This window comes from Tyto alba, unplaced genomic scaffold (genome assembly GCF_018691265.1).
Source record: "Tyto alba isolate M040663 unplaced genomic scaffold, T.alba_DEE_v4.0 Super-Scaffold_27, whole genome shotgun sequence".
NCBI classification, from domain to species: domain Eukaryota; kingdom Metazoa; phylum Chordata; class Aves; order Strigiformes; family Tytonidae; genus Tyto; species Tyto alba.
In genome coordinates, this window is record NW_024881301.1 from 12638000 (window position 1) to 12662581 (window position 24582).

Below are 24582 nucleotides of genomic sequence, written 5' to 3' on the forward strand. Positions count from 1 at the left end.
GGCTCCCTGGGCTCTGCGTTGTCCGCTCCAGGTTCCCAGCGCTGGCTCAGCCTCATTCCCACAGAAGCTGAAGCCGCCCGTTCTGCTACGATTCTGAACAGTTTCCTCTCGGGTTCCGTGAGCTACTTTGAAAGCACTGCTGTGCAGCACGGTCCTACAGGGAACCCTAAGGGGTTCCAGAAATTCATCGGCCTTTATGATGAAAATAAAGGACCGCTGTACAGGAAGCTTCCACCTCCGGTCACTAATTGCAATACTAGCACCGACTGGCGGGGATTCATTTTTACCTCCGTGTCCCATCAGATTAACTGAGCTAAGTCTAATTTTGAAAGTCTACATAAGCCAAGAATTTTACACCTGACCGTGTAAGACTATTCTTTTTCAATTAAAAAAAAAAACAGGACATCAACCTGAATCCCTGCCAAAAAGAGGTCTGACCAAGCTTAATCTGTCAAGGTCTTCATTTTTCAGCATGCACCTCTGACTCCTAGCACTTCATCTGCAGAAGGAAAAATGCCTCATCCAGACCAAATACAGCTTATATCCAACAGCACAAGTTCTCTGCAGTGCTCTTTAAAACACACTCCAACGGCAGAGGCCAGCAGCACCACGCCCCACGCCAGACAACGGCTGTCAGTCCCTCCTGTCCCAGGGACACGGGTGCAGCCCCGGGCCCCACCACCGGCTGCCCCTCCAGCCCCCCAGAACAGACCCCCGGGGCATCCGTGGCCCCGGCGCAGCGCTGGCGCTTCCACTGCTGACCCGCGGGGACACAAGTTTCCTCTGGAGTTTCTTGTGTTGCTGACAAGTATCTTCACAACAGGAGCGAGAAGGTCTGCCAAAGGCTGATGTTGCAAAGCGTGGGATTTTGACCGGACGACCCCACTCCCACGCACGGGAGTTCCCCAGCTGAACTGTTAAACACAGGAGCTCTTAACCCAGCGACCTTCGGGCTCGGGGCAGGGAGAGCAGCCCTGGGTGCCTGCTGGCATGGCCCGTGGCCTGCCCTGCCCACACCCTCCGACTGTCCCACAGCCCGAACAGCAGCTGTCAGCCCTTCTACAGCGTGTGCCAAGGGGGGCCTGTGGGGAATAGAGGGCAGGCGTCAGGGGAAAGGCCAAGACTAAAGGTCGTGGCATCCTAAAACTTGTCATGCTGTTCCCTCAAGTCATTTTGACTTGTCAGCTGAATCCTCCCTAGATACTCCTAGATGCTCCCTCACAGCCTCCCCGGTCAGGGCTGCTCCATCCTCCAAAGCAGGAGCGCACCGCAGCCAAAGGAGAGAGCGCAGCCCACTGCTAACCTGGGGCTCGTCAGCATGGGCCTTCCCCTCCCCAAATCCCCCTTCTCCACTGGACTCGCCGGTCCAGGAGAGGATCTGCAACACCGTCCCCCTCACCCAGACCTGAAGCTCCCCTTCGGAGGGGCAGGGAGCCGGCAGCACAGCCTTGCTTAGCTACAGCTCAGCAGGCGATTAGAGAAGTCAGCAGTCTAAGCATTTCAATCTGACAGATGGGAATATGGCATCCAAGACTTCTGCACCAAGGAACACCATTTGCCGACAAGCAGGGGTCTGCTGGGGAGTCCCAGTGAGCTCCTGCTGCTGCCCCCTCCCTGGCACAGAGCCTCACCCCCACCCCGCCAGCCACTGCCTGTTTTCTCAGTGTGGGGCCTTGAGGTAGGCAGGGGTGGGACATCTCTGCTGGCAGTACTGCTTATAGGAAACAATGTTGTCAGGCACAAAAATCCACAAAGATACCCAACCAAAACAAAATCCCTCAAGTCATGAGACCAGAAGAAACAACTGTGAAATAAATGACCAACACAAGAGAAATGGTCCAGCCCCCAATTTGAGCCTCTGTTGTCACCTTACTCAAACCAAGTTTATCTGGGTTCTTCCTTACACAGGAAACCTGGATCGACTGAAAACACAACTGAAATTTCTTCTGATGTTCAAACAGTGCACCTCTCCGCCTCTCAGTAGCCTTGTTAAAAAACATGCTGAGAAGTACGCTCAGTACCTTCACTTTTCACAGTCATGATTCCAAATCACCTGCAGGCAATCCTTTCACAACATTTCCCACACACAAACATTACTACAGTTCTGCAGAAACAGGTCACGGTCTTTCACGCAGACCGTGATGGGAAGGCAGTAAGATGTTTCAACATTTGTTTACTTGTCTCTGCTAAGTCACAGGGTACTTTAAGCAGCTAGGTGTAATCCAACCTCAACAGTGCCTGAACACTAAATCAATCCCGTTACCTTGGACTTTTTATTTATTTTTTTGAACTAGTTAAGTAAAACTAAAAGGAAGAGTCTGAAAGCACTCGAGGGTTGAAGGGGGAAGATCATGCACATTTTAATTGAGCTTTCCCATCACTGTCTTATATTTTTAAGGCAATCTATCGGTATGTCCTAACTGCATATAAAGAAAAGATTAATCACGTTAAAGTGTACTTTCCATGTTGTCTGAATGCCAGCAGAGATAGGAAGATGAGCTTTTCCCATCAGTATCAGAGAGGGGAGAACTGACATGAGAGAACAAGTGGAATCCAGAACCAGCTTCTGTCCCTCCACCTGTCTCAGACTCCCCTTCCCATCCTACCAAGGCAGAGGGGTCCTGGGCTGAAATCAGATCAGAAAACACGAGCACTGCACACAAGTTTCCACACCAAAGGACAAGAGAACAAGAGGAGCCCTTGCCAATGCAGAGGAATCCAACCGAAGCGTAAGAGTGTGCCTGAGCCGTAGGACAGGCTTTGCCATTCCCTCTCTGCCCATCCACTACCAATTCAAATAAACCGTCTCTGAACCCCGACCCCTGGCAGAGCAGAGAAAAGGGGACAAGCACTAACATGTATGTGACACGTAACTGAGGGGGCATGATCCACTGACCGAACACAAAAACCAGCACGGACACAAAAACCTACACCTGCCCAGGGGGGTTGCCAAGCCCATGCAAACAGCTATTTCAGGTGGGCTGAAATCAGCCTGCTGTTCTGCAGTCCGAATGAACACCAGACCTTGTCCACAGGGCCAGGAATTTGTGCAGCAGCTATCTGGGGCATTCAAAACAGCAAAAACTGATTTCCAAGCATCAGTCGTGTCTCAGTTAGAAACAAACCGCCCTCTAGAGAGTTCCAGACATTTGGCAGTTTTATTGGCATGAAATCTGCACGAAAGCGTGGTGAGGAAACGGCCCTACCAAATCCTGATGGGTCTCTGGGGAGGAACAACCGAAGAGAGAACCTGCTGTGAAGAACAACAAGCGGGAGAAGGGCAGACAGTGTGGTAACCAGGACATGGGAAAAAAGGGATTTCCCACAAAGAAGTTCCAAGATGAGTGAGCCAAGAGATTAAATGGAAAACAATGAAAATTGCTTGTGAAGGACTGATTTGATATTCTACCAAGAAGGCAGGGGTAGAGCTATGATACTGCTTTTGGGAAACTGTGGACTGACAGATGACGATTCGGGAGTCACCTCACTTTCTGCTCAAGAAATCCTGATCAAGATAGAAATTAATTGAGATACAAAGGTTGAATTTTTCTTCAGAGGTGACCCACACAAGGGAATTCACCAGGATCTTTGACAGCATTCCCAGACACTGCCCCACAGAAAGAACAGCTCCTCTTTGCACCACTGAGAACTGAGACGCACATTTCCCCAAACCCATATCCTTAGGGACAAGTTGAAACTTGAATTACTGACACTGGTAACACTGCTGGCATGAGAAAACTCCCTAGCAGGGTTAAGGCAAGAGACCACATCCCTCAGGCTGTAGATCATATGCTCTTGGGCAACACTGAGAATAAAGCAGGTCTTTCCTTCCCTTTCACTTCTTGGGAACTACCAAATGAAGCGGGAATGAGGCAGACAGATCCATGACATGTTGGGTGACGGAAAAATGAAAAAGAGATATTTCTCCTCTTCCCTCAAGATGATCTTTATTTGTTACCTGTCAGGGGAATGCAGGCACTCATTCCTTAGGAAAAGCCTCAAACTCTCCCTCAAGTTCACAGGCCTGCACCGATATTGAAGAAATACAGAACAGAAAGAAATAAAGCATCTGGAAGATCTGTTTCATTTTAGACCTTGAAAGTGTCTTACCTAATGGGATCAGATATAATGCTTCATTTTACTGGACTAGTTAGCTGAACAGTACATTAGTACAGTAACAGAATTAGCCTGGGCCATGTTCATTCTGGACTCCAAACACTAGGATTTCTTCTAAGTCCCAATACTCCTCTAGTGAATATTGCACTCCATTCACAGTTAGAAGATGACCCAAAGCATGCGCTGGTCTGAGCAAAAAGCTGATCCCATTCACCTCAAAAATCACGCACATGACCCCACTAGAATTCAACTGTCATTACACTGAGGCAAAAAAACGAAAGGATTTATGGACCCTGAACAAAATGCAGAAGCCGACTCACTCTAACGCCCGTTTCTAAAATGTGACTCAGCTGGACTGGGAGAGGACTAGTTACTACTTCTCCATATGGCAGCAGGGAGAGCTCAGGAATCCTCCTGCCTGAAGAGCTCACTGCTTTCTGACAATCTGCTGTCACCCAGACACAGTGCTGACACACTGCCCAGTCCTCCAGGGATTCGCGCGTAATTGCTGAACAATTATTGGAGAACATGAGGAACAGAAAACCTGATGAGAATATTACCTATACCGCACGGACTTCTGACCTGGGCATATAGTTGCCTTTTCAAATTTTAAGGTGATTTTGAAAAGAAAGAGACAAGCAAAGGGAAAACCTAAAAAAATAAACCAAAACAAATAACCAAACCCAAATCCTAAAACAAAAAACCCAACCTCAAAAAAACCCCCAAACCCACCAAGGTTCAAGGCAGACAGAGATGACTATCTTAACTACCTCCATGGCCATGCTCAGGAGTAGAAAAAGCACGACTTTGGAGAGTAAATAGCAACTTTCTGTTTACTAGAGAAGAAACTGCAGAAGAACTTATTTTCCCAAGAAAACGGGGGAAAAAAAAGACACACCTGCCTGAGACTGAACTGCCAGGGTATCAGGCACTTGACCGATAAATGAAAATGTTCTGCTAAAATACATCAAAGAGAAGCTGCCATAGCCATTTCTACTTCCTCAGGAAAATAAGCTTCACATACTTCAGGTTCAGCAGACTGGAGAAAAGGTGATTTAAGCAAGCTGCCCCTGGAAGACACAGAAGGAGATACTGTATCAGTCATTTGAAATGAGAGGAAACAAAAGCAGTCAATGGACTGAAGGGAGATTAAGGGCAGTTTGAACTCAGTTACCTGTAAATCTGGACTGAAGTGGATATTCTGATTCACTTCAGCAAAGATGCCATTTCATGCTGGAGTGTCAGGTTCCCAAGCAACACAGGTTTGCTTGAAAGAGAACCTAAAACCCCCTCAATTACATGGTCAAAGTCCATCTGTGCTTTAGTATATTCCATCTCAAAATGCAAAATTCTTCACAATCATTACGCAAACCCCTCCCCCCTGCAATATTCATCAAAGTGTAAAGAACTAGAAAAAAAAAAAGGCCACTTAAATTTCAAACTTATTATTTTAATGTCTTAAAAAGGTCACAAGATTGCTTTAAATCTTATTAATAAATTTTATTTGGACAAGTATCACAACAGCTTTAAACAACATGATTAAAGACTGCAGCACTCCAAGGAGGCTCACAGATATGTACAGTATATGAAGAAAAAAGTTGCACCTCAGAGCCGATCATGATCAAGTTAAAAATACCTGACTTAAAGTACATGTGCTAATAAATTTCCTTTAGGTCATGACCAGCATGAAAATAATTAGGACACAGGTACTCAGCAAAGTTTTCTGCTAATGGGTACAGCAATATGCTGCATTTAAGGATTAAAATCAAATTCTAGTTTAGTGTTAGCACTGAGCCCTTAAGAGAAATCCAAATTTCTACTTTTCCCCATTTACAAACATCAAAGCTATTCCCACTTAAGGGTGTGCCCAGCTGCACATAAATCAAGTCCTTGAATGATAAAAACTTTTAGCGCTAATACTGGAGGTCTTACAGCCCGGTATAAATTTGACTTTCTGGCCATTTCATCTATCAGTTGCTACAGAAAATACTTGCTAAGTTAACTCCTCAGGAGAAACAATGCAGGTCTCTGGAAATCACATCCCTTCTACAATGAAAATGATCTGCCAATTCAAGTTTCATTTGTTCAGGAAGACAGAAGATTTAAGGCTTCGGTGGCAAAAATAATCCTCTGAGCAGTATTTTTCTAAAGTCAAGCCGACACAGGTATGTTTACTTTTTCTTGACTTAAAATCCCCGGTATCAGGTTTAGATAACATCCACCTGTTAAGTCTGGCAAGAAATCTCTCCTTCCAAAGAGGTTGTCCTAGATCAACCATTTTAGAAGCACGTGAGGATAGTTTGTTTAAAATTTTTTTAATTATAGCAACACTATGAACTTTTTAATAAGTTGATGAAGCAGTGCTCATGGCATCATCTGCAATTTTGGTACTGGCAGGGTGTATGCTTGCAAAATATTTGACATCATTGTCATCATCCATTTGAAGCACCATAATTGTTTGTTCCACAGCTTCTTGATGAGAGTTGGCAGAATTTAGAAAATAGTCTGTAAGAGAAAATGCACAAGACTTATAGGAGGAAAAGACGGCAGATACTTCAACGCAAACCTCAGCATACTATCACGAGGTTCGAAATCTCAGGAGGCAGTGCACATGTACAGTATTGTCAAACTGGAATATCTGAGCAGGCACACAATACACTTTTGAATACACCAGTGAAATCACCTTTGGAAAAAAAAAAATAAAAATCATTCCATGTTTCAGAGCACAGTTGCCCAAGCAGCACTGTTGGAATACCAGATTTCTGTGGTCTTGGTGTAAAAGTAAATGTGACAGACTCCATGACCACAGAGGAAGGGAAAAAAAAACAAACAAACAAACAAACAAAAAAAAAACCACAAACAACAAACTGAAAGAGACTCAGGAGTGTGCTTATATTTGTGATGGAGAGAAGGTATCACAAACCCATGGCCGTGCCACTCCATTTCACTGGCAGGTTTGCCAAATAATTATCAAACAATAAAACTAAGGTAACATGAAGTAAGAGTGGAAGAAGTTCCAACATCTGACAGCTTTTATGAACTGCATAACACAAATTGCATAAAAGCAGCAACAAACAGCTCACAGGGAGGGCAATTTAGATCTGAGGTTTAAAATCCTCTGAACTTATTTTTTGAATCTGCCTTTCATAATCTATCTGCCATCCCTAATCATACATCATTTTTGAGGCAGGGCTCACCTGTATTAAAAGCTTACGTAGTGTCAACACAGAATGGAGATGTACCATTCTGGTGGAGAACACAAAAATAACGAGGACAAAACCAAAAATACCAATACCACATGACAACAGGAAGACCAGTGACAGCCTTAGCACAGTTAACAGAGGATAAATTACTGCACAGAAGCTGATCCATCTTAACTGTCTACATGTGCTTACGCAGAGTCTCCAGCATGCACAAGACAGCAACAGCCTAGTTCTCACTGTGTTGGCACCCTTTCCGTCGACCAGTGTTTTGAACATTTTGTATACTTCTTCACACTTTCTATGCTAGAAGCCAGCGTATGGTTTTGAGAAAGTGGCTGGAACTGACTGAATTATTCCAAGTGTGGACACTCTGCTGGTTTACAAAATAGCACAGGATTTCTAATGCTGTTTCCCTTTACAGAGCTTTGGACTCTGAGCACTGCTGACTCTTCTGGCATCTGCTATGCATTGGGAATGCTTTCCTAAGCAAAGCATGCAATTTGAAAGTTGCATGTCTAATTTCCCTGAAGATGCTCCAGAGAAACTTTCTTCCCACTGCTACCATAAAATATAAAAACCAAACTGCAGCCATCTCTTCTCCCCTAGTGAGAAAACAGATGGTGAGTTTGTATGAGAGGATTTTTCTTTCTTATTCTTATTACACAGAACATCAACAGAATTTTTTAACTAAATAAAGGGCACTGCTAAACAACTTCACAGTTGCTAGTTGTTCATTTGTGCTTTCTGTGCCCCGATGACATCTCTAGAAACGAGCTCATTCAGGGAAAATGGTACCAAAAGAACAGGCTGGCATATGAGCAAGAACTCATGTTTCCTCAGCGTTACACAACAGTGGCTCTGATACCACAACAAGGTTCATGGTTTTATCTCATCTCAGCCAAGGTAACATCCCACACCAAGGAGACTGTAAAAGCAAGAGCGACCCACGTATGATGTTGTTTCTTCTTTCCCAGCTGACTATAGGAAAATGGAAGGACAAAAAGATACACAGTCAGACCACTGCAACTCTTTCTGCCACTAACCTTTCTCTAAAAGGGTTTGCTTTAATGTTTTTGCAAGCAGGACTCGAACATTTGGAACCCTGTCAGATGCCAAGTGTAGTAAGTGTGGCAACAGATGTACAGCAAACTGGTCCATGGGCAGGCAGTCATCTTCACTGATAGTCTGGCAAGATGACAGAAGCAATTTCATTAGATTTCAGCACAGAGAGGATAAAATCCCAACACATAATCAGAGCTAACAGATCTTATTACTTTCATAGCATTAATAGAATAGGTAGCATCCACAAAGTTTTAAAATATGGTACAATACTTTCTAGCACAAAGTTGCACGCAATGAAGCAAGTTAGGGCTGAGGAAATTCAGACTCGGTTAAAAGCCTATTATATTTTGAATGAAGTCTGACAACTTCCTTATTTTTACTTTTCTTAATCACAGTATAATTTGGAAACAGGGAAGAAGAGTAAAAGACCTTCCCAATCTTTTTCAAGAATTATTTAGTCTTTAACTAGGTACTATATTAAGACAAGAATGGTCCATCTCAAGAAACATACATTGTACCCAAACACGTTTCTCCAAATAAGCTCAAAGCTCACATTTCTCCAAATACTTCAAAGAACTGTCCCACTCAGGCAGCAGTCATGTTGGCTCCCAGTCTGCACCTCTGCTACAGCCTCCAAATTTGACCATTTCCTTGGGACCCTAGCCAGTTAATTCTTCTGCTTATTTTGCTGAGAATACGTTGTTTTTGACCAAGCTGCAGTAGCTGGCTAAAGAGGCACAGGCAACTCCTGGTTCTTGATTTCTAAAGGGTAACCCCAAAAAAGTGGTAGGATGCTGCAGCGTATTGTAAAAATCTCATTTCATGCTGAGTAACAAAGCAGCTTCCCAACTCAGGGATTATTTTGCTACGCTTTTGTTATATATTCAACATCAGATTTGACAACCTGATGTTAATATGCTAAGCTAGAGATACATTCAAGCTCACCTGTGGAGCAACAATGAAGAAAGCAGCCATGAAACCTTCCCTTGGAAACAAAGTTATCAAATATTCATGAAAATAGTGTCAGTAGACAGCTGAAGAGCTCCAGTTGCTATTCCTCCTTAATTTTTAGCACTACCCCCAAAAGCAAAGAAGATGAACAAAAAGTCATTTCACCTGACAAATGAAGACAAAAGTTTGCCGACCAGACCATTTGCGGCATCTACAGAACTTTTCAACAAGTTCATTCATGAGGTCTACCACGAAGGTCGATGTTGAAGCCATGTACAGCTTTTTCACCATTTCACTAACCTTGAAGAAATGAGAAGAACAAAAAAAAAATACAAAAATTACTTCTGACCACCAACCCTCAGAAGTTTGGAATCCTGAATTTACTTAGATTGCTTTACCAGCTTGTAAGAAATCCAACGGACAGAAGACACTTTGTCCGCACAGAGGCTGAAAGCAATAGGTCTCAAGTAGTCATAAATGTCTCTGGCACTGTACAGATCTAGAAGCAAGATCAGTTGCCTACAAGATGGAAGAAGAACCAAACGTTATAAGAAGAAAGGTAGCTTTAATTGTGAATATGATCATCTACATGACAACACTTGACAAACATGCAACATGGCCCTAATAAAGTTACTGAAAAGTAAAATCTTCTATTTTTCAATGCCATCAGTTTGACAATGGGTCACTTGCAAATTTTATATTGCCACCTATTCACAGTAATGGAAAAATGCTGCACAAGGTGAAAGAATGAAAAACTAGGGGAGAGGCAAGGGACTCAGGATTGCATTTACAAGGCAGGGATCCTGATAATGGCTCCAATGTACAAGCAGCACAGAGATCCAGCACACCGCAGTGCGCACGTACATCTGAGTATCTAGTAAAGACATTTCATTCATATAATGGACGTACTGCTACAAAGCACCTACTCTGACTTATTTTGATATGTATTCTTGGTCCCTTAAGTACACTGATTTATCAAATCAATAAACTTCTACTTCAGATAGTGGACAATGAGAGAAATTATCAGTTGTCCTTAATTTGTAATTAGCTGAATAAGATTTCAGCAGGTTGCAGACAGTAGTATGTGTCATGAATGGTAGAAAGTATGTCAAAAGAAGTGGCACGACATGTTACAAGCAGACAATTCAATGTCTCCATACCAGCAGTAACAGGTAAGTGATTTGTAGTTACTAAATGAAAACAACACTTAAATGCAGCAAAAACATCATGACACCATGATCAGTTGTTCAAGTAGGTGTCTCAAAATTTAATTCAAAAGGAACACTGTAATGAGTCATTACTATATATTCATTTCACTATTCTTGCTAGAGAAGCCTTGGTCACACAGTCTCTCCTCACAGGGTAAGTGCTGCAGCACTGATCATCTCGGCAGCCCTCTCTGCCAAACTTGTTCCAGTTTATCAGGATCTTTCCTGTATTGGTACAGATGCGTTACTCCAGATGCTATCTAACGAGTGCTGACCAGAGGGGCCTTATCTGTTCCCTCAATATACTGACTGCACTCCCGTTCCCACAGCTCAGGACTGTGCTGCCAGGACATGCTGCTGGCTCACGTTCAGATCACTGCCCCCCGTGATACCCTGGGCCTTTCCAGCAGAGCTGCTCCCAGGGCAGCCAGTCCTCAGTCTGTCTCCCTGTCAGAGGCTCTTCCTTCCCACACACAGGACTTGGCACCTGTCGCTTGCTGAATTTCATAAGCCCCTTCCTCTGCTAGCTTTCCTGAGCAACTTGACCCTTCCCATAGAGGCCCACCTACCAGTTCCATGAAAAAGCCAAACTCTGCTCAGATGAAGTCCAAGGTCACTCTGCTACTCACTTTCTTTAGGCCCCTCAAGATCTTGATCTCCGTTTCATGGTCATGAATTCAGCCTACTCATCATCTACAGCAACTTGAAGTCAAATGGCTAGAACACTTCTCCTGACTTCAAGAGCAACCAGATGTGGTCTTCTCTTTTGGCAGCTTCTTTTTTATGGAAGGGTAATGTTTTCAAAGTATGGTAATGGAAAAAGACATTCAAGTTCCAAATAATCTATGTGATATACAACTAGTGGGAATTTTTAAGCAAGGAGGACAAGTGAAGGAAGGTAAGGACTACCCACCAATTAAAAATGAAATGAAGAATGTCACTATAAAACATCTATTCCATGATTTTAACATTGTAAAATATCCATAACAATAAAAACAAGCATCCAGAAAACTACATACTCAGCCAGCTCAGCACGGAAACGCCAGTTCCTGCTGTTATCAGTCACTAGGAATTCCTGAAGCTGATAAAGATACTCTCGTCTTTTGTCAAGATGAAGCAGCTGTAACAGTAAATATAAACTTACGTAAAGACACATAGGCTACAATTAGTAGACAGAACAAGAGCTTTTAAATGCAACTAATGAAACACTTGCCTTTATTAAAAAAAAAAAAAAAAAAAAATCAGTCTAGCAATGTTTCTTTCTTGGGCTAAACCCCTTCATGCTTAAGTCTGTAAAACCACATGGGGCAATACTGAAAGCAAAATCTGATCTAGTCTCCATATTTACTCTAGGAAACAAGAAGGGTAAGCAGTAAAGATAGTACTGATTTTAAAGGTTTTATGATTTGTATCTTTCAGTTCCAAAAATGAGGCAGCTACAGAAAAGCTCCCGAAGAAATCTGAGAAGTAAGCTGCATAGAAAAGTTAGAGCCATCAAAAAACTTAATACCATCTGTTGACACCTATATATTGAATAAACATGCACAAACCAGGATCTTCAGAGAAGAGAAAGTATCAGCAACACAGATCTCCTGCAAAATATACTTTAGAATTCAATAGACTTCTGTATGGATTCCCACAGAGAGTTATACTGGTGTTAGGTTAAAAAGCAAGTGCATACAAAGAAATGAAGCAAAATACATAATTGCACTTGACCAGAGCTGAACACAGACATACCTTCAGAAAGTCGTGCAAGTGTTTAAGTACACCTATCCTGACTTCATCTAGATCTTTTAAAAAGCCATTGAAGACAGGAACTAAGTCTCCAGCTGTAAGCTGATCCCCAAGGATGACGGCAAGTTCATGTATAGAAAATGCTAGTGTCCGCCGAACCTTCCACTGTAGAATAAATAAATAAAGGAATTTTATTGATGTATCATCTGAAGTGCTCTATTTTAACTTGAGGGTCAGTATCCAAGCTGGACTCCCAGCAAGCTACAGTATTTGCAAATACATTCAGTGTCTAATGTAACAGTTGAAAATTAAATTGCAAATTAAGAAAAAAAAAAAAAAAAGTAAGAGAGAACAAATGACAAGGTATCATTTCTTCCACCTGAATAAATATTTTAATTTTCAAGGTATTGGGAAGGAAAATAGTATTCTTGACATCAGTAGTCTTCCACACATTACTCTCTCCCTTGAATTTCTTTTGGATAAATTAGTTCCACACTACTACTCTCTCACTAATTTAATTTATAAAACCAAATAAGATATATATCCCACAATACTTCAGCTGGCATATCATAGGTAAAGTTTCACCCACACTGACTGCCCAGAAGTCCAAGGACCAGTAGAGCTTTTATTCACCCTAAATTGAGGGGGGCACTGTTTTAATGGAGTAACTATTTCAAATTAATCTTTTTTAAAATAAAATAGCATCTATCTTTTAGCTAGAACTCTCCAATTAGCATAGGTTCTGTTCTTTTGCCTTTGTTTGGTGATTCAATCTTAATTCAGATTAGACTGGTGATAAACTCTGGACAGTTTTGAATACAGGATAATTTGTTTTTACTTATGTTTTATATTTATTAGCTCTGGTTGCTTTTAATGGCTGCAAACCCTTTTGGAAAATATGAGCAATAGCCATGTACAAAATTACTCACTACATATCACTGAGAACTGCTGCTCTGACATAGCAAGCAGCAAGTTCAAGAGAGGTGAAGTAGTCTGACAATGTTTTAAAAAATAAAAAGAGCATCTCCAAAAAAGGAAACTAGGGAGGACTGGGAAACAACTGTAAACCAACAATAAAATGCACAGAGCCACCTCCTTACCACCTCACAACAAGGAAAACGTTGCTATTTCCCGTATTTGTTTTTCAAACAGCAATGCTGCATGGTGACAGTGATGTTATTCCCTTATGACTAACTGGATGCAGCCCCAAAAGGCCACCAAAAGGCCCGGCGTGAGGCTGACTCACTGAGCTCCAGACATGCCTGCAGGGGCACATGTCTGCCCACGCACAGCAGCACAGCCCAAATTCACATACCTAGGAGAATCCCAAGCACTGCCATAAGATCTCAAACAGTAGAGGAAATCGGAGACCTCTCCTCACATTCCCACTGGAGACCCACCTCCTACTCAAACTGCCCCATTTCCATACTACCTGAGCACCACACACATCCAGCTTCCTCCGAGACAACTGTTACTCTTTCATTCAGCACACAATTAGTATCAGCAGAGGAAAGCTCCATGGAAAAAGCAGAGCAACCCAGCACCCAGGAAACAAGAGAAAGCGTCATCTAAGTTCAGATTATTCATTGTGACATCATAAAAGTTCAGATCATTCACTGTCAGAGCTTCTTGAGCTTACCTGCATGTCAGATGCCAGCGTCTCATAGGTATCTTTCAAACAGTGCCAATTCTGCCTGCCCAGCGTCAGTGCCACACCCGGCAGGCTGTAGGCACAGTGCTTGGCAATCTCGGTATCAACTGTTTGTGCACGAGATGGATCAGTCATTGATAAATACTGATCCAGCAAGGCTTGAGGTACAACATCCTACAGCATGAAAAGGGTAGAGTGTTGACACTATTTTCAATGAATTCTCATAAGGCTTACTAAAGTTCCAGGGCACATTGTCGGAAGAATATTTTTTCCCCACAACTAGAGAGTATTATTTAATTACAATCTCTTAATAAGAATGCAGAAGTTTTGTATTTCTTAAGTTCCACTAAAAAGCTCTAAAGAAATGATGACGAGACTGCAAGCTGTTTGAAAATATACAGACCAATGTAACAGATCAGTGGGTGAATCACTGTCTACTTAGGCAGACCAGGAAATTAAGAGACTACATTCTACCTTTCTACAAATGTTCAGGCTCGCATGCTGGCCAAATCATCTATTTCACCTTATCCATAAAAATAAGCAGAACAGCAAATGACTAGACTTGCTCAAAAATAATTTTCTTATTCCTCTCAAAATCTTGGGGAGGTTGTGAGAAGAAAACTAAATTAAAATGCCTTGGTGAGGAAGGGGAGGGGACAGAGAATAGCATGTTCAATATTGTTTCCAAACTTCCTAAATAGACAGCAGTAAGGAAAAGGCTTCTCCATAGACAAAGAGATCTCTGGTGAAGACCAATCCTTCTCTCCACTGAGAAATGAAAGCATCTGAACTAAAATTTTGTCAAAACTTCTTTGCTTCAGCTGTTGTCAGTTTATTTGAGACACTGACTCTACCCAAGGGGGTGCACAAGAGCATTTCTCTAACACAGCTGCCAAATAGCTCGGCTCACGTAAGGAACAAGAGGGACTGAGGTTCCCACTCTATGAGCAGGGTGGCACACTTAATACTGAACTATGTAACAACAAACATTTGATTCATTTGGGGAAAAAATAACAAAGACAGTTCTTGCTTAATTAAACACTTTCACAACTTTTCTTCAAAAAGCTGTCATGGGGTTGGGGCAGTTCCACTTAAGACATTTAACAAAATAATCCTGTTTTCCTCAGTAACCTCATTTCCATTACAGGACAGTTTCTGCAGAAAATGAAACCAAATGAAACCAAAACCAGGAAGTCTTCAGCAATTGTTACCTCATGTCAAAAAATACTGTCATCTCTTATACATAATTAAAACAGAAGCAACTGCTGAATTAAGCCATTATCTCTGGAAAAAATGAATATTTTAAAACTACTGATTTAAGAGGTTTTCCCTATTTAATAGAAACTACATTACAACAAAAATGACTGAAATGCATAAAAGAAATCCTCATATACATAAAAAAAATTCCACTTATCTGATACATATAGGAAAAACAGAAGTCACTGTCATTTACCTGTACTTTGGATTTCCTTTCTTCTTCAGGGCTGAAACTACTGTTGGTGCTCAAATCTGAATCATTATGAATATAGTGAAGTGTAGAATCCATACTCTATGAATAAAGAAAAAAGTCACACAAAATATACACAAGGATTAAACACAAGGCAAATGTCAACATCAAGAAGCACTGTCCTCACCTCAGGGTCTTTTTCTTAGATTAAAAGGAATACAATTTTAATATCAAATACAATTTTGCTACAGCTCGAAATCAAAAGGTCTGTAAGATAAATATTTCTGCTTTCAAGTTCAAACACAGGTTCCTCTTATTCTGCTCCATTTTGGTTCTTATGGAATGAAAATCACAGGATAGGAGTACCTTTGAGATTGCATTAAGGAAAATGTAACTAACATACAGGTCACATTGCTTCTCCCCTGAAGGGAGAATGAGAAAACATCTGTAGTTAATTCTGTTGGATTTGTTGCTTTGGATTTGAGCTAGAAAAAGGTCAAAACAAAGTCATCCTCACACTTAAGAGTAGAAACTGATGAGACTTATGCTGTTGCTCCTTTCCTAGAGGTGATTGTTCTATAACCTTCCCTACAGATGAGCTTCCCCTTATAATACAAAGTCCTAGCAGAACATAGCTGCTGACACTAGTCATTACCCGTCTCAGCAGTTCTATTAAAATAATATTTAGCAATCATTCAAGCATACTGGCTATATATCTGGGCATTGAAGATAAGGACTGAGACACTGCTTCAGGACTCCACCGAGCAGCAGAAGTTCAATACACTATGATAAACTGTGCCCCTGAGGGGATGAACTGTCACTTTCTATACCAGTGAAGTTCCCCAAATACAATGGACTTTGCATAATCAACCAAAAATTTAAAGAAGTACGTGATGAATATTTGAAAAGTAGATCAGGCTGCTGTGTGGTAGAACAGGACAAAGGCATTTTTGCTAGCTATGAGCCAAAGTATCTATTTACAGATGCTGCAGGGTGAGCTCTCAGGGTCAATACATGCCCGGAGAACATGGCAACCCTACCAGCTGTTCAGTTTGACAATGAGAATTTTCCAGCAAATTTTATAAACTTCTTCAAAAAAGCCTCTAGACCCTCTATCTGTCTTGGTTTGACTTCAGATAGCTGCTTTTTCTTCTTCCATGAGCTGCTTATATAAAAGTACTGGGTTGCAATTTTAGTCACTGAGGTGTAATTACAGGTGATAAAGCACAGGCAGAGCTGTGAGGCAACTGTGTATCGCTGGCACAGCAGCCCAAGCCACCTGTCAGGCTTATCAAGAAGCAGCAAGAAGGTGTCAGAGAGCCAAGGAAAGAACAGATCTGCAAGTGACTCCGTAACTAAACGTATCCAGCAGCATACAACTCCAAATATAAAACATCCACAGCCTCTGAAAACCATCTCTGCAGGATTTTAGTTTGCCAGTCAATTCTTCACTCCTTTTCAGCCTTTTTTGCCTTTTTTTTTTTTTTCCCCAGAAAGAGATACAGTTTTCAGCATTTGCTAGAAAGTCACTGGTTTTGACCTCTTTCCAATCAAGAAATTAGGAGGCAGACAGCACAATCTAGCCACAGTGCTTTCCAGGAGTTGCCCAGGTGCATGGGACCAGAGGCTAGTCACCCGTTCTGCTGCAATAAAAATTAAAAGACTACATCTCACAATCTCTGCTACCCCAGCTCTAAACGGCTAAGTTTAATAAATAAATAATACTTATTACTTTATTGATTAAACTAAGTTGAACTTAAATATACTGAAGGGTGTCACAAATGGGAACATTTTCAGCTAGCCACTTTTAAAGTCAAATTTGCATTTCAGAAGGGAAGAGCTTCAGTACAGAACCACCATAGCATCCGTTGGTATTTAAGTCAGTGCAGTGTCTCTATTTCTGCAGATGAAGTCCTCCATCTGTACTTTTTCCATGTAACACGCACACACAGAACTGAGCATTGCAAAGAGCCAGAACATAAAAATTCAGCAGGGTTTAGCCTGAAAGCTTCTTGCGTACCAAACTGGTGAACCACCACCCCTGAGATGCAAAGTCTTTGTCATGGCCTTACGAGTCTCTTAGGTGAGGTTTCCTTTAGCTGCAGTGTAACAAGAGCTCGTGGCTGTGCTCCACAGACCCCTGCTCTGTGCCATGGGCCGCACACAAAGCCCACAGCAGCAGGGCAAGTGGTGCTGTTGTCTCCTCACGGGGCAGCTGGACCAAAGAGAGAACAGACCAGTTTCAGGGGTCCAGTCTCCTCCTGGCATCTACCTTCTTCTTAGAGAGAGGTACTTGTACCAGACAGGAGTGGGCTGATTTTAGTACAGTTTCCTTTCTCTTCCTTCCCTTCTCCCTCTACCTCCAACTAAAAAGAGCGTGGATCTTGAGAAAAAAATTAAATAGCTATCCTCATCCTTAACAAAAAAGCTTCCTCTAAGTCCCAAAAATCTTATCTGTTCAGTCTATTACAGCAGTTATTTTAATTTGAATAGAGAATCTCTCTAACATAGCATTAACTCCTCCAGGAGTCAGTGATATGTGTGCAGAACTGTGAAGGCTGCTTTCAAATATAAGATGATGCAGCTTGACTTTTTTTTAAGTTGTCCAGTACCCTACTGGCATATTACTATGCTAAGGCTTCAAAACAAAACTAAACAAAACAACACCATGAAAGACCTCAAGCAAACAAAAACCCCCACAATGGGGCAGGGGGCAGAAACACAAAAAAAAAAAAAACTGTGAAAATCAGAGTTCTCTTCACTGCTAGGGGCAACAGTCCACTTGCTCAACAAATCACAGCTTCATTCCCAAACCCTAGGTCACCTCTATAAATATGCTTTCACTTGTAAAGTGAGGACTTGATTCAGTTCCAGTAACAAACAAGGAACTAACAGATTAAGAGCATCCTTTTAAACAGTAAAACCGAAACATGCAAAACCAACATATAGCAGCAATATGACAGGTTCTTAAACTTTCTGTCAGTCATCATACTCTATAAAGAAATAAAATACAGGACAGGTCCCTCTGAACAAACACCACCCTCATCACCTCCAAAAATCAGGACAGTGGATACATTTACACTGTCATTTTACAGGTTAGCTTTAGAAAGAAGTGACTACAACAGATCCCATGATAAAGAAACATATCGAACCTGACGCCAGGAATTGGGGACAGATTGCTATTTTGAAACAAGCCATCCAACCACATTGGCAGTGTTAATTATGACTGTGTATAAACAGCAGTATCCAAGTAAATGTCACATTCCTCCACTCTCCACATGTTTTTGGGGCTCCATGGTAGTCCAACATCTTAGGTGAAAAGTTAATTAAATGTCACCTAGAAACACTGCTCTAATTAAAGAGGGCTGAAAATGTTTGCACTAGACTTATGTCACCTATACTTTTCAAATAAATTTATCAAAATTTCATCTGAAAATATTATTTAGGAAATATAACAAATCACCTGCTGTGGTTTTATGGAGCATATTTTGGAACCATTGCTTTCTACACAGCTATAGTTTTTAATACCACCAGACCTTGTGGCACTATATGCAGTGAACATAATGGGTTTGACCCAATACACAGTACAGAACAGAAAATACTATCAAATGCCACAGACTTTCGTCGGGCAGGCTGTAGTTGTGGGGTTCTGAAGTAGTAAGTGCAAAAAGCTGAAATGTTACTGATTGCTAGAAAACACTTTCTCTTTCAGCAGTCCAACTCTAGATTGCAGGTCCTGAATTTTTATCATCAATAGGGCTCTGTTTTAAGGAAAGAAATTTTGTAGTAATAAACTGCAGTAGCATTAAAACATCTTAAAATGTGACAGTCACAACAGAGATTTTAACAGGAACAATTTCAAGAATTTACACGGACAAGCACACAACTGTCAAAAACAAAGGCACCCAACAGAACTCATTTTATTTTAGCAGCTAGCGCTTCAGTATCAGCCACACTAGCCAAAAGAAAGAAGCATTTGGCTGCAATTAAATGCAAAATACAGCTCTATTACTAGAGCCCCGGAAATCCTAATGGGAAAATAAAAATAAAATTTAAAAAAAAAGTATAAAACTCACTTCTTACCTCAACAGTGTCACCAATTAAAGGCACAATATCACCCAGTATAGGTTTAAAATTTTGTTGGTCATTGATGGTTGGTTCAGTCTGTGAGTCTGCTCCCTTGCTGACACTGGCCATTGTCTCTTCTTGAGGATCCAAACTGGATGCTCTGAGTGCAGCAGACAACACCTCCACTTGTGCTGCAGCATATGAAAGAGAAATACGTGAGAGTCTGAACTGCAATAAACTTCTAGCAAGTCCACAAATCAACTTTTAGACAGTGACTAATTAACTGAAAGATGGCAGAAGAGTTATGGGGGAGGTACAAATTTAAAATTATTGACTGTTAGTAAATCCCAAACTGGGAACAGTTAGCATAAAATGTAAGGCAGATTAACATTCCACTCTTCCTATTCAACAACACTACAGCTCAGTGAAATCAGTCTTTAAAGAAAAAAAAAAAAAAAAACAAAACACAAAAAACAACCCAAACAAACCAGGAGTAAGAGACTGCTGCTATAGCAGGATTGGTTCTTTAAGAATCTCAGTACATATTAATGGTGCAAATAGCCTTTGGGCCAGAACAGCACATGAATACTGATTTACTGACTGGGTCTTTTGTGGGAGGTGGGAATAAGAGAGAGAAGGGAAAAGAAATTCAAATGAAGATTGAGAACAGGTTTATTAATACAGAAAGGATTTTGGGTTTGAGATGATCTGTCTCTATATATTGTCATTAAATCCTTAAGTTTTTATAGCAACTCTAAAGCAAGATCTATACAGAAAGATGTTAGAGCCCAGTAAATCTTTTCTGGACAGGGTACTTTAACCTTACACCCTCCAAACAAATAATGAATGTTTATTGTTTGATGTTGTCTTACTCATCAAAAGAAAGGATTAGCACTTCACACTCTGCCATCCACTTTTGAAAAAGATCCATCAGTTATGAGACTGCTCTGCTTTCCATCCCTCTGCTTACTGCTAATTAAAAAAGCCTTTGTTGAACAATGTTCCTTGGATACACCCTGACCTAAACAGATCAGGTATCAGAGCCAATCTTAGTTGCAAGCAACACAGAATTCAGTGCAGACTGATCTACCCTGCTTCTCTCCTCCACTTCTTTCCAAGAAGGTAAGGAGGAATAATCTCCTGATCCATTAAATTTATTCAGCCATCCAGAAACTGTTCCTCATAGACTTTGGCTTTTCCAAGGTTTCTTAAAAGCTCACTGTGAAATAGACCGACAAACCATATGCTTGTTTTTAATCCCATACTGCCATACTAAATTACAGAATCTGAATTTCTCCCTCTAGCTTTTGATAGGGTTGCTAACAAGAATTAAACAAAGAAAGCTGGACTCATTTGTAGATGGAAGAAGCAGATACACAATACATCTGTTACAAGAAGCAAAATCAAAACTTGGCACAGTATTAGCTAGCAAAAATTGAAAAAGACGCTACAGGTTCACAGGTTTCTAGGTGGAGTCTGATGAGCAGGAATACAGATAATTCTTTACAATATGCAATGCTAGCTCCGTAACTGTGTCAAATTTCTGATAGAATAACCAAAACATACTCTGGCTGTACTACTGTAATTCACCTCAACAGGAAAAACCACAGCAAGTTAGAAACTTAAAAACAAAGCCATCATACTAATATTTCTACTATAAAACACATTATGTTAGAAAATATAGTTTCAATATATATCTATAATTATAATATATAATTTATATACAAGTTATAAAAAAATAGTAATTTTACAACTTAAAATATTAACAAAAGCTTGCCATGATTTCACTCTTCAAGTGTTACTTCATTGACATTAAACCTCTGTACTTTAAGGACCATGAGAAAAAACAAGATGAAAGTTAATAAATTCCTCCAAAACTTAAAAGTTAAATAAATCACTCCAAAACCACGCAAAATAGGTCGTCATTTCAGAGCACCTGCTAGGGCAAGAAATACCTGTCTGATTTCCAGTTTATTCTCATTTAGAGAAATCAAACAAGACAGTTTAAAGTAATTATATTCTGACGCATATCAAGGAGACATTTTGCACAGAGACTTCCTTCATGGAAGACAACTTCATGAAAAATGAAAGCTCCTCTCATTTGCACTTACAAGTCAAGAAAGCTTACCCTGACTAGGTAACGCATACTGCTTCAACACTGAATATGTGTTTACTGAACAATCCACACAGAGCTGCAAAGATTAATTCCGGTAACAAGAGTGAAGGCATCTACGGCAGTAATCGGGAATTTTCTAAGACATATTCTGCACCTATGACCCACCGTCAGCCTGCACCACCCTTGCTTAGGGGTTTAATGAGATGGAGATCACATGTATCCCGATTTCTGCCTGCCAGCCCTAAAGGAGATATGACACAAACTTGCAAATCCTCAGCTTCTTGTCAATTCTACAATCCCAAAACATAGTGATGAAGAACAGGTGATGCCAAACTCCCAAGGATTTCTTTGACTGGCAAATGCCTTCCTTCTTCTTTGAATGCTTCTCCATAGGTCCTTTCACCAAGGGTGACTCCAGTGCTGTTGTTCACTGAAAGGTGAACAACTTGAAATCTGTAAACATCTTAAGGTCCTATGCAAAAAAGAGCCAAGCACAGTCACTATGGAAGGCTCCAGAATGGTGGCATGCTTAGTAAAGGAGGAAAAAAAAGAGAGTGCATGCTTATGTGCATACGTGTGCACAGCTCTAAGCAGCTGCCTTGAAGATACTGAAACTTGAGACAGCATCCTAACGAGCTGTCTTCACCACCCCGGGCTCGGGTGCCAAGGCACATCCTCTCATAACCCCATTACACACTGACACAGTCCCACAGTCTGTGTTGACACCCTCCTGATTGAGGTGGCTGTTGCTCCTCCCCATCTCCCACAAAGATCTTCCCTACAGCCATAAGACAGCAAACGTTTTCCTGAAAGCCATTACAGGCAAAGTATGAGGCTCCCCTCTCACGCATGACAGAGAAATGCCTCTGAGCTCTCGGGAAGCAAGGTTTCGGGAGGAAGATTGGAAAGGAATCTGATGGCTAACCAGCTTTCTCAACTATATCTTCAGTAAAAATTGGAATGTAAAGGTCAGTTTTGTGCATAACACTAAACTCATGTATTGCACTTGTAAGATAAAGCCAGTGTTCACTGGATCTTAAGCCATCTGCTAATTAACTCTTTCTATCTTTGACTTTTGCTTCAGGTGATAAGTATTTTTCAGCAAGGAATTATTTACTCTTGGCTATTGTACCTGCATCCTAAAAATAACTGGCACAACCTCTGAATTCAAAACCACATTTCACCTGGCCTTATTAAATTTCCTGGTCCTTATGAGTTTCTTTCAATATGTTTTATTGGCTTTTTCTGTTTCTCCTGATGTTTCACTAGAAGACACTGATGTTTTTAAGTGGCATGCTCATTTATTTTTTTCTGAAGGATCTGCCTTCCTTACCCACACTTCTTACTCAGAGGCAAAAGCTAAAGGCTGCATTAATGGGTACAGTGATGCAAGTAATTAGAACGTGAAAATAAGAGGAGTTTCTTCTCCACTTTCTCCTCACCTACTGTTCCATTAACAACATATTTTAGACTTTTACTGCAAGCAGTGCTAGTAGCCTAATTTATAAACATAGTTTTTATAAGGGAATGGGATCAACTGACCCCACATTTGGGCTGGTTTATCCCTGTTAGGTCTTCATTTGGCAAAGCAGCCTGCAACTGGCATAAGCCACCAGTTAGCCCAGTAACCTGCAAGTCGGGCTCTCTTCCCGCAAATAATATTATGAAAAGCTGACATTACATGATTTATCGCTTTCTATGCAGAACATAAGGAGAAAAATAAAGTTGAAGAAAGCATCCCCAGAAAGAAAAATAAAGAAATAAAAACATCTGGGGAAAGAAAAGCAACCTTTGAAGTAAGTGAAGACAACAGCAGCCTAAGGGAACTGGAAAAAGGTGACCTGAATAAAGACCTTGTGATAATTCTAAAAGGGCTGGCATACTTCAAAGGAACATGCAGGTTTCCATCTCCCAGTTTAAGATCCTCAGGATGTCTGGCCAGTGGATTGAAAAGTTGCGATGAACAGGGATTACATACCACTGCTTAACTTTGTATAGCTTGTGTAGCTGTGCTAGCCAGAAGAGTTTGTGAGAAGACAGGTTGTCTTTATCTTGGTTGATGACTGCTTAACTACCTCTTACTCAGATTTATCACTTTGGCAGCAAGCTAGTTACAGGAAAAAAAGCCTCAAGGTAGAGATTTTTGGAAGTGAGATTCAGTTACAGCAGTTCACCCCTTTCTGAGAATGAGATTATGGAAGAAAATATGTTCTATGACAGTTGCTAGTCACTGTTAAAAAAATTGTATTTGCCAGAGACCTCATCAGTCTCCAAGCCTTGGAGCAAGGATTTGAAGTTTGAAAGGAAAACTGCTGTGATGATAGGGAGGTACACTACAGAAGACACAGTCAAGCTGCAAACCTAAAAACCCCCCGAACAAACAAAAAAGTCCACACAACCACAAAGAGTTAATTCTGTGTATGTAAACAGTAACCCATTAGTGCTTGGCAGCCAAGACACCTGGAAGATTGGGGTATGCACTGAGCATACTGTACTTTGGGCTGCATGAGCTGGCAATGCCTCTCAACTGACCCTTCCCCTTGGCATGGTACGCTGAGGTACCACTTTGATAAAAACTGACTTACTCTGTTCTCAATACTTCTGCTATAATGACGCAAGCAGGTGAGAGAAGCAGCAATTCACAGAACATAGAAGGATGAGGTGAGACACGTGAAGTACAGGAATGCAGAATCCAGAAAGGAAGAGAAATGAAAACAAAAAATTAAATAGGAGAGGAAGTACATATGGAAAGAGGGGATAGGTGTATAAAGGTATAGTAGTTGCTGTGGATGCATATACAGCGCAAAGCACAGGGAAAATGAACAAACAACTGTACTCCTCTGACTCAGAAAGAATTACTGTCAGTTGAATGACAATACCAAATCTCCACACCCACCCCAGCTGTCAAGGACTGGTTCTGTAACCAACTAGCAAAATAGAAATCAGCCTCTGCTGATTATACCATGAAGGATATCACCTTATTACCATCACCAGTTATTCTGCAGAATCAAATAATAAAAATTCAA

At 41.1% G+C, this 24582-nt stretch overlaps 1 protein-coding gene across 8 annotated transcripts in view; it reads right to left on the reverse strand.

The window, feature by feature from the left end:
* Positions 1 to 5601: 5601 nt before the first annotated feature.
* PPP4R1 (protein phosphatase 4 regulatory subunit 1) overlaps positions 5602 to 24582 on the reverse strand; it is a 69995-nt gene continuing 51014 nt past the window's right edge. For all 8 annotated transcript variants that reach the window (XM_042798132.1, XM_042798130.1, XM_042798128.1 and 5 more), the window contains 9 exons: positions 19456 to 19631; positions 15379 to 15474; positions 13914 to 14099; positions 12278 to 12439; positions 11560 to 11660; positions 9731 to 9851; positions 9498 to 9632; positions 8363 to 8504; positions 5602 to 6621 (listed from right to left, as the gene is read on the reverse strand). In XM_042798132.1, coding sequence (XP_042654066.1) covers positions 6458 to 6621; positions 8363 to 8504; positions 9498 to 9632; positions 9731 to 9851; positions 11560 to 11660; positions 12278 to 12439; positions 13914 to 14099; positions 15379 to 15474; positions 19456 to 19631 — 1283 coding nt within the window. In that variant the 3' untranslated portion in view covers positions 5602 to 6457. The remainder of the gene's footprint in view (positions 6622 to 8362; positions 8505 to 9497; positions 9633 to 9730; positions 9852 to 11559; positions 11661 to 12277; positions 12440 to 13913; positions 14100 to 15378; positions 15475 to 19455; positions 19632 to 24582) is intronic.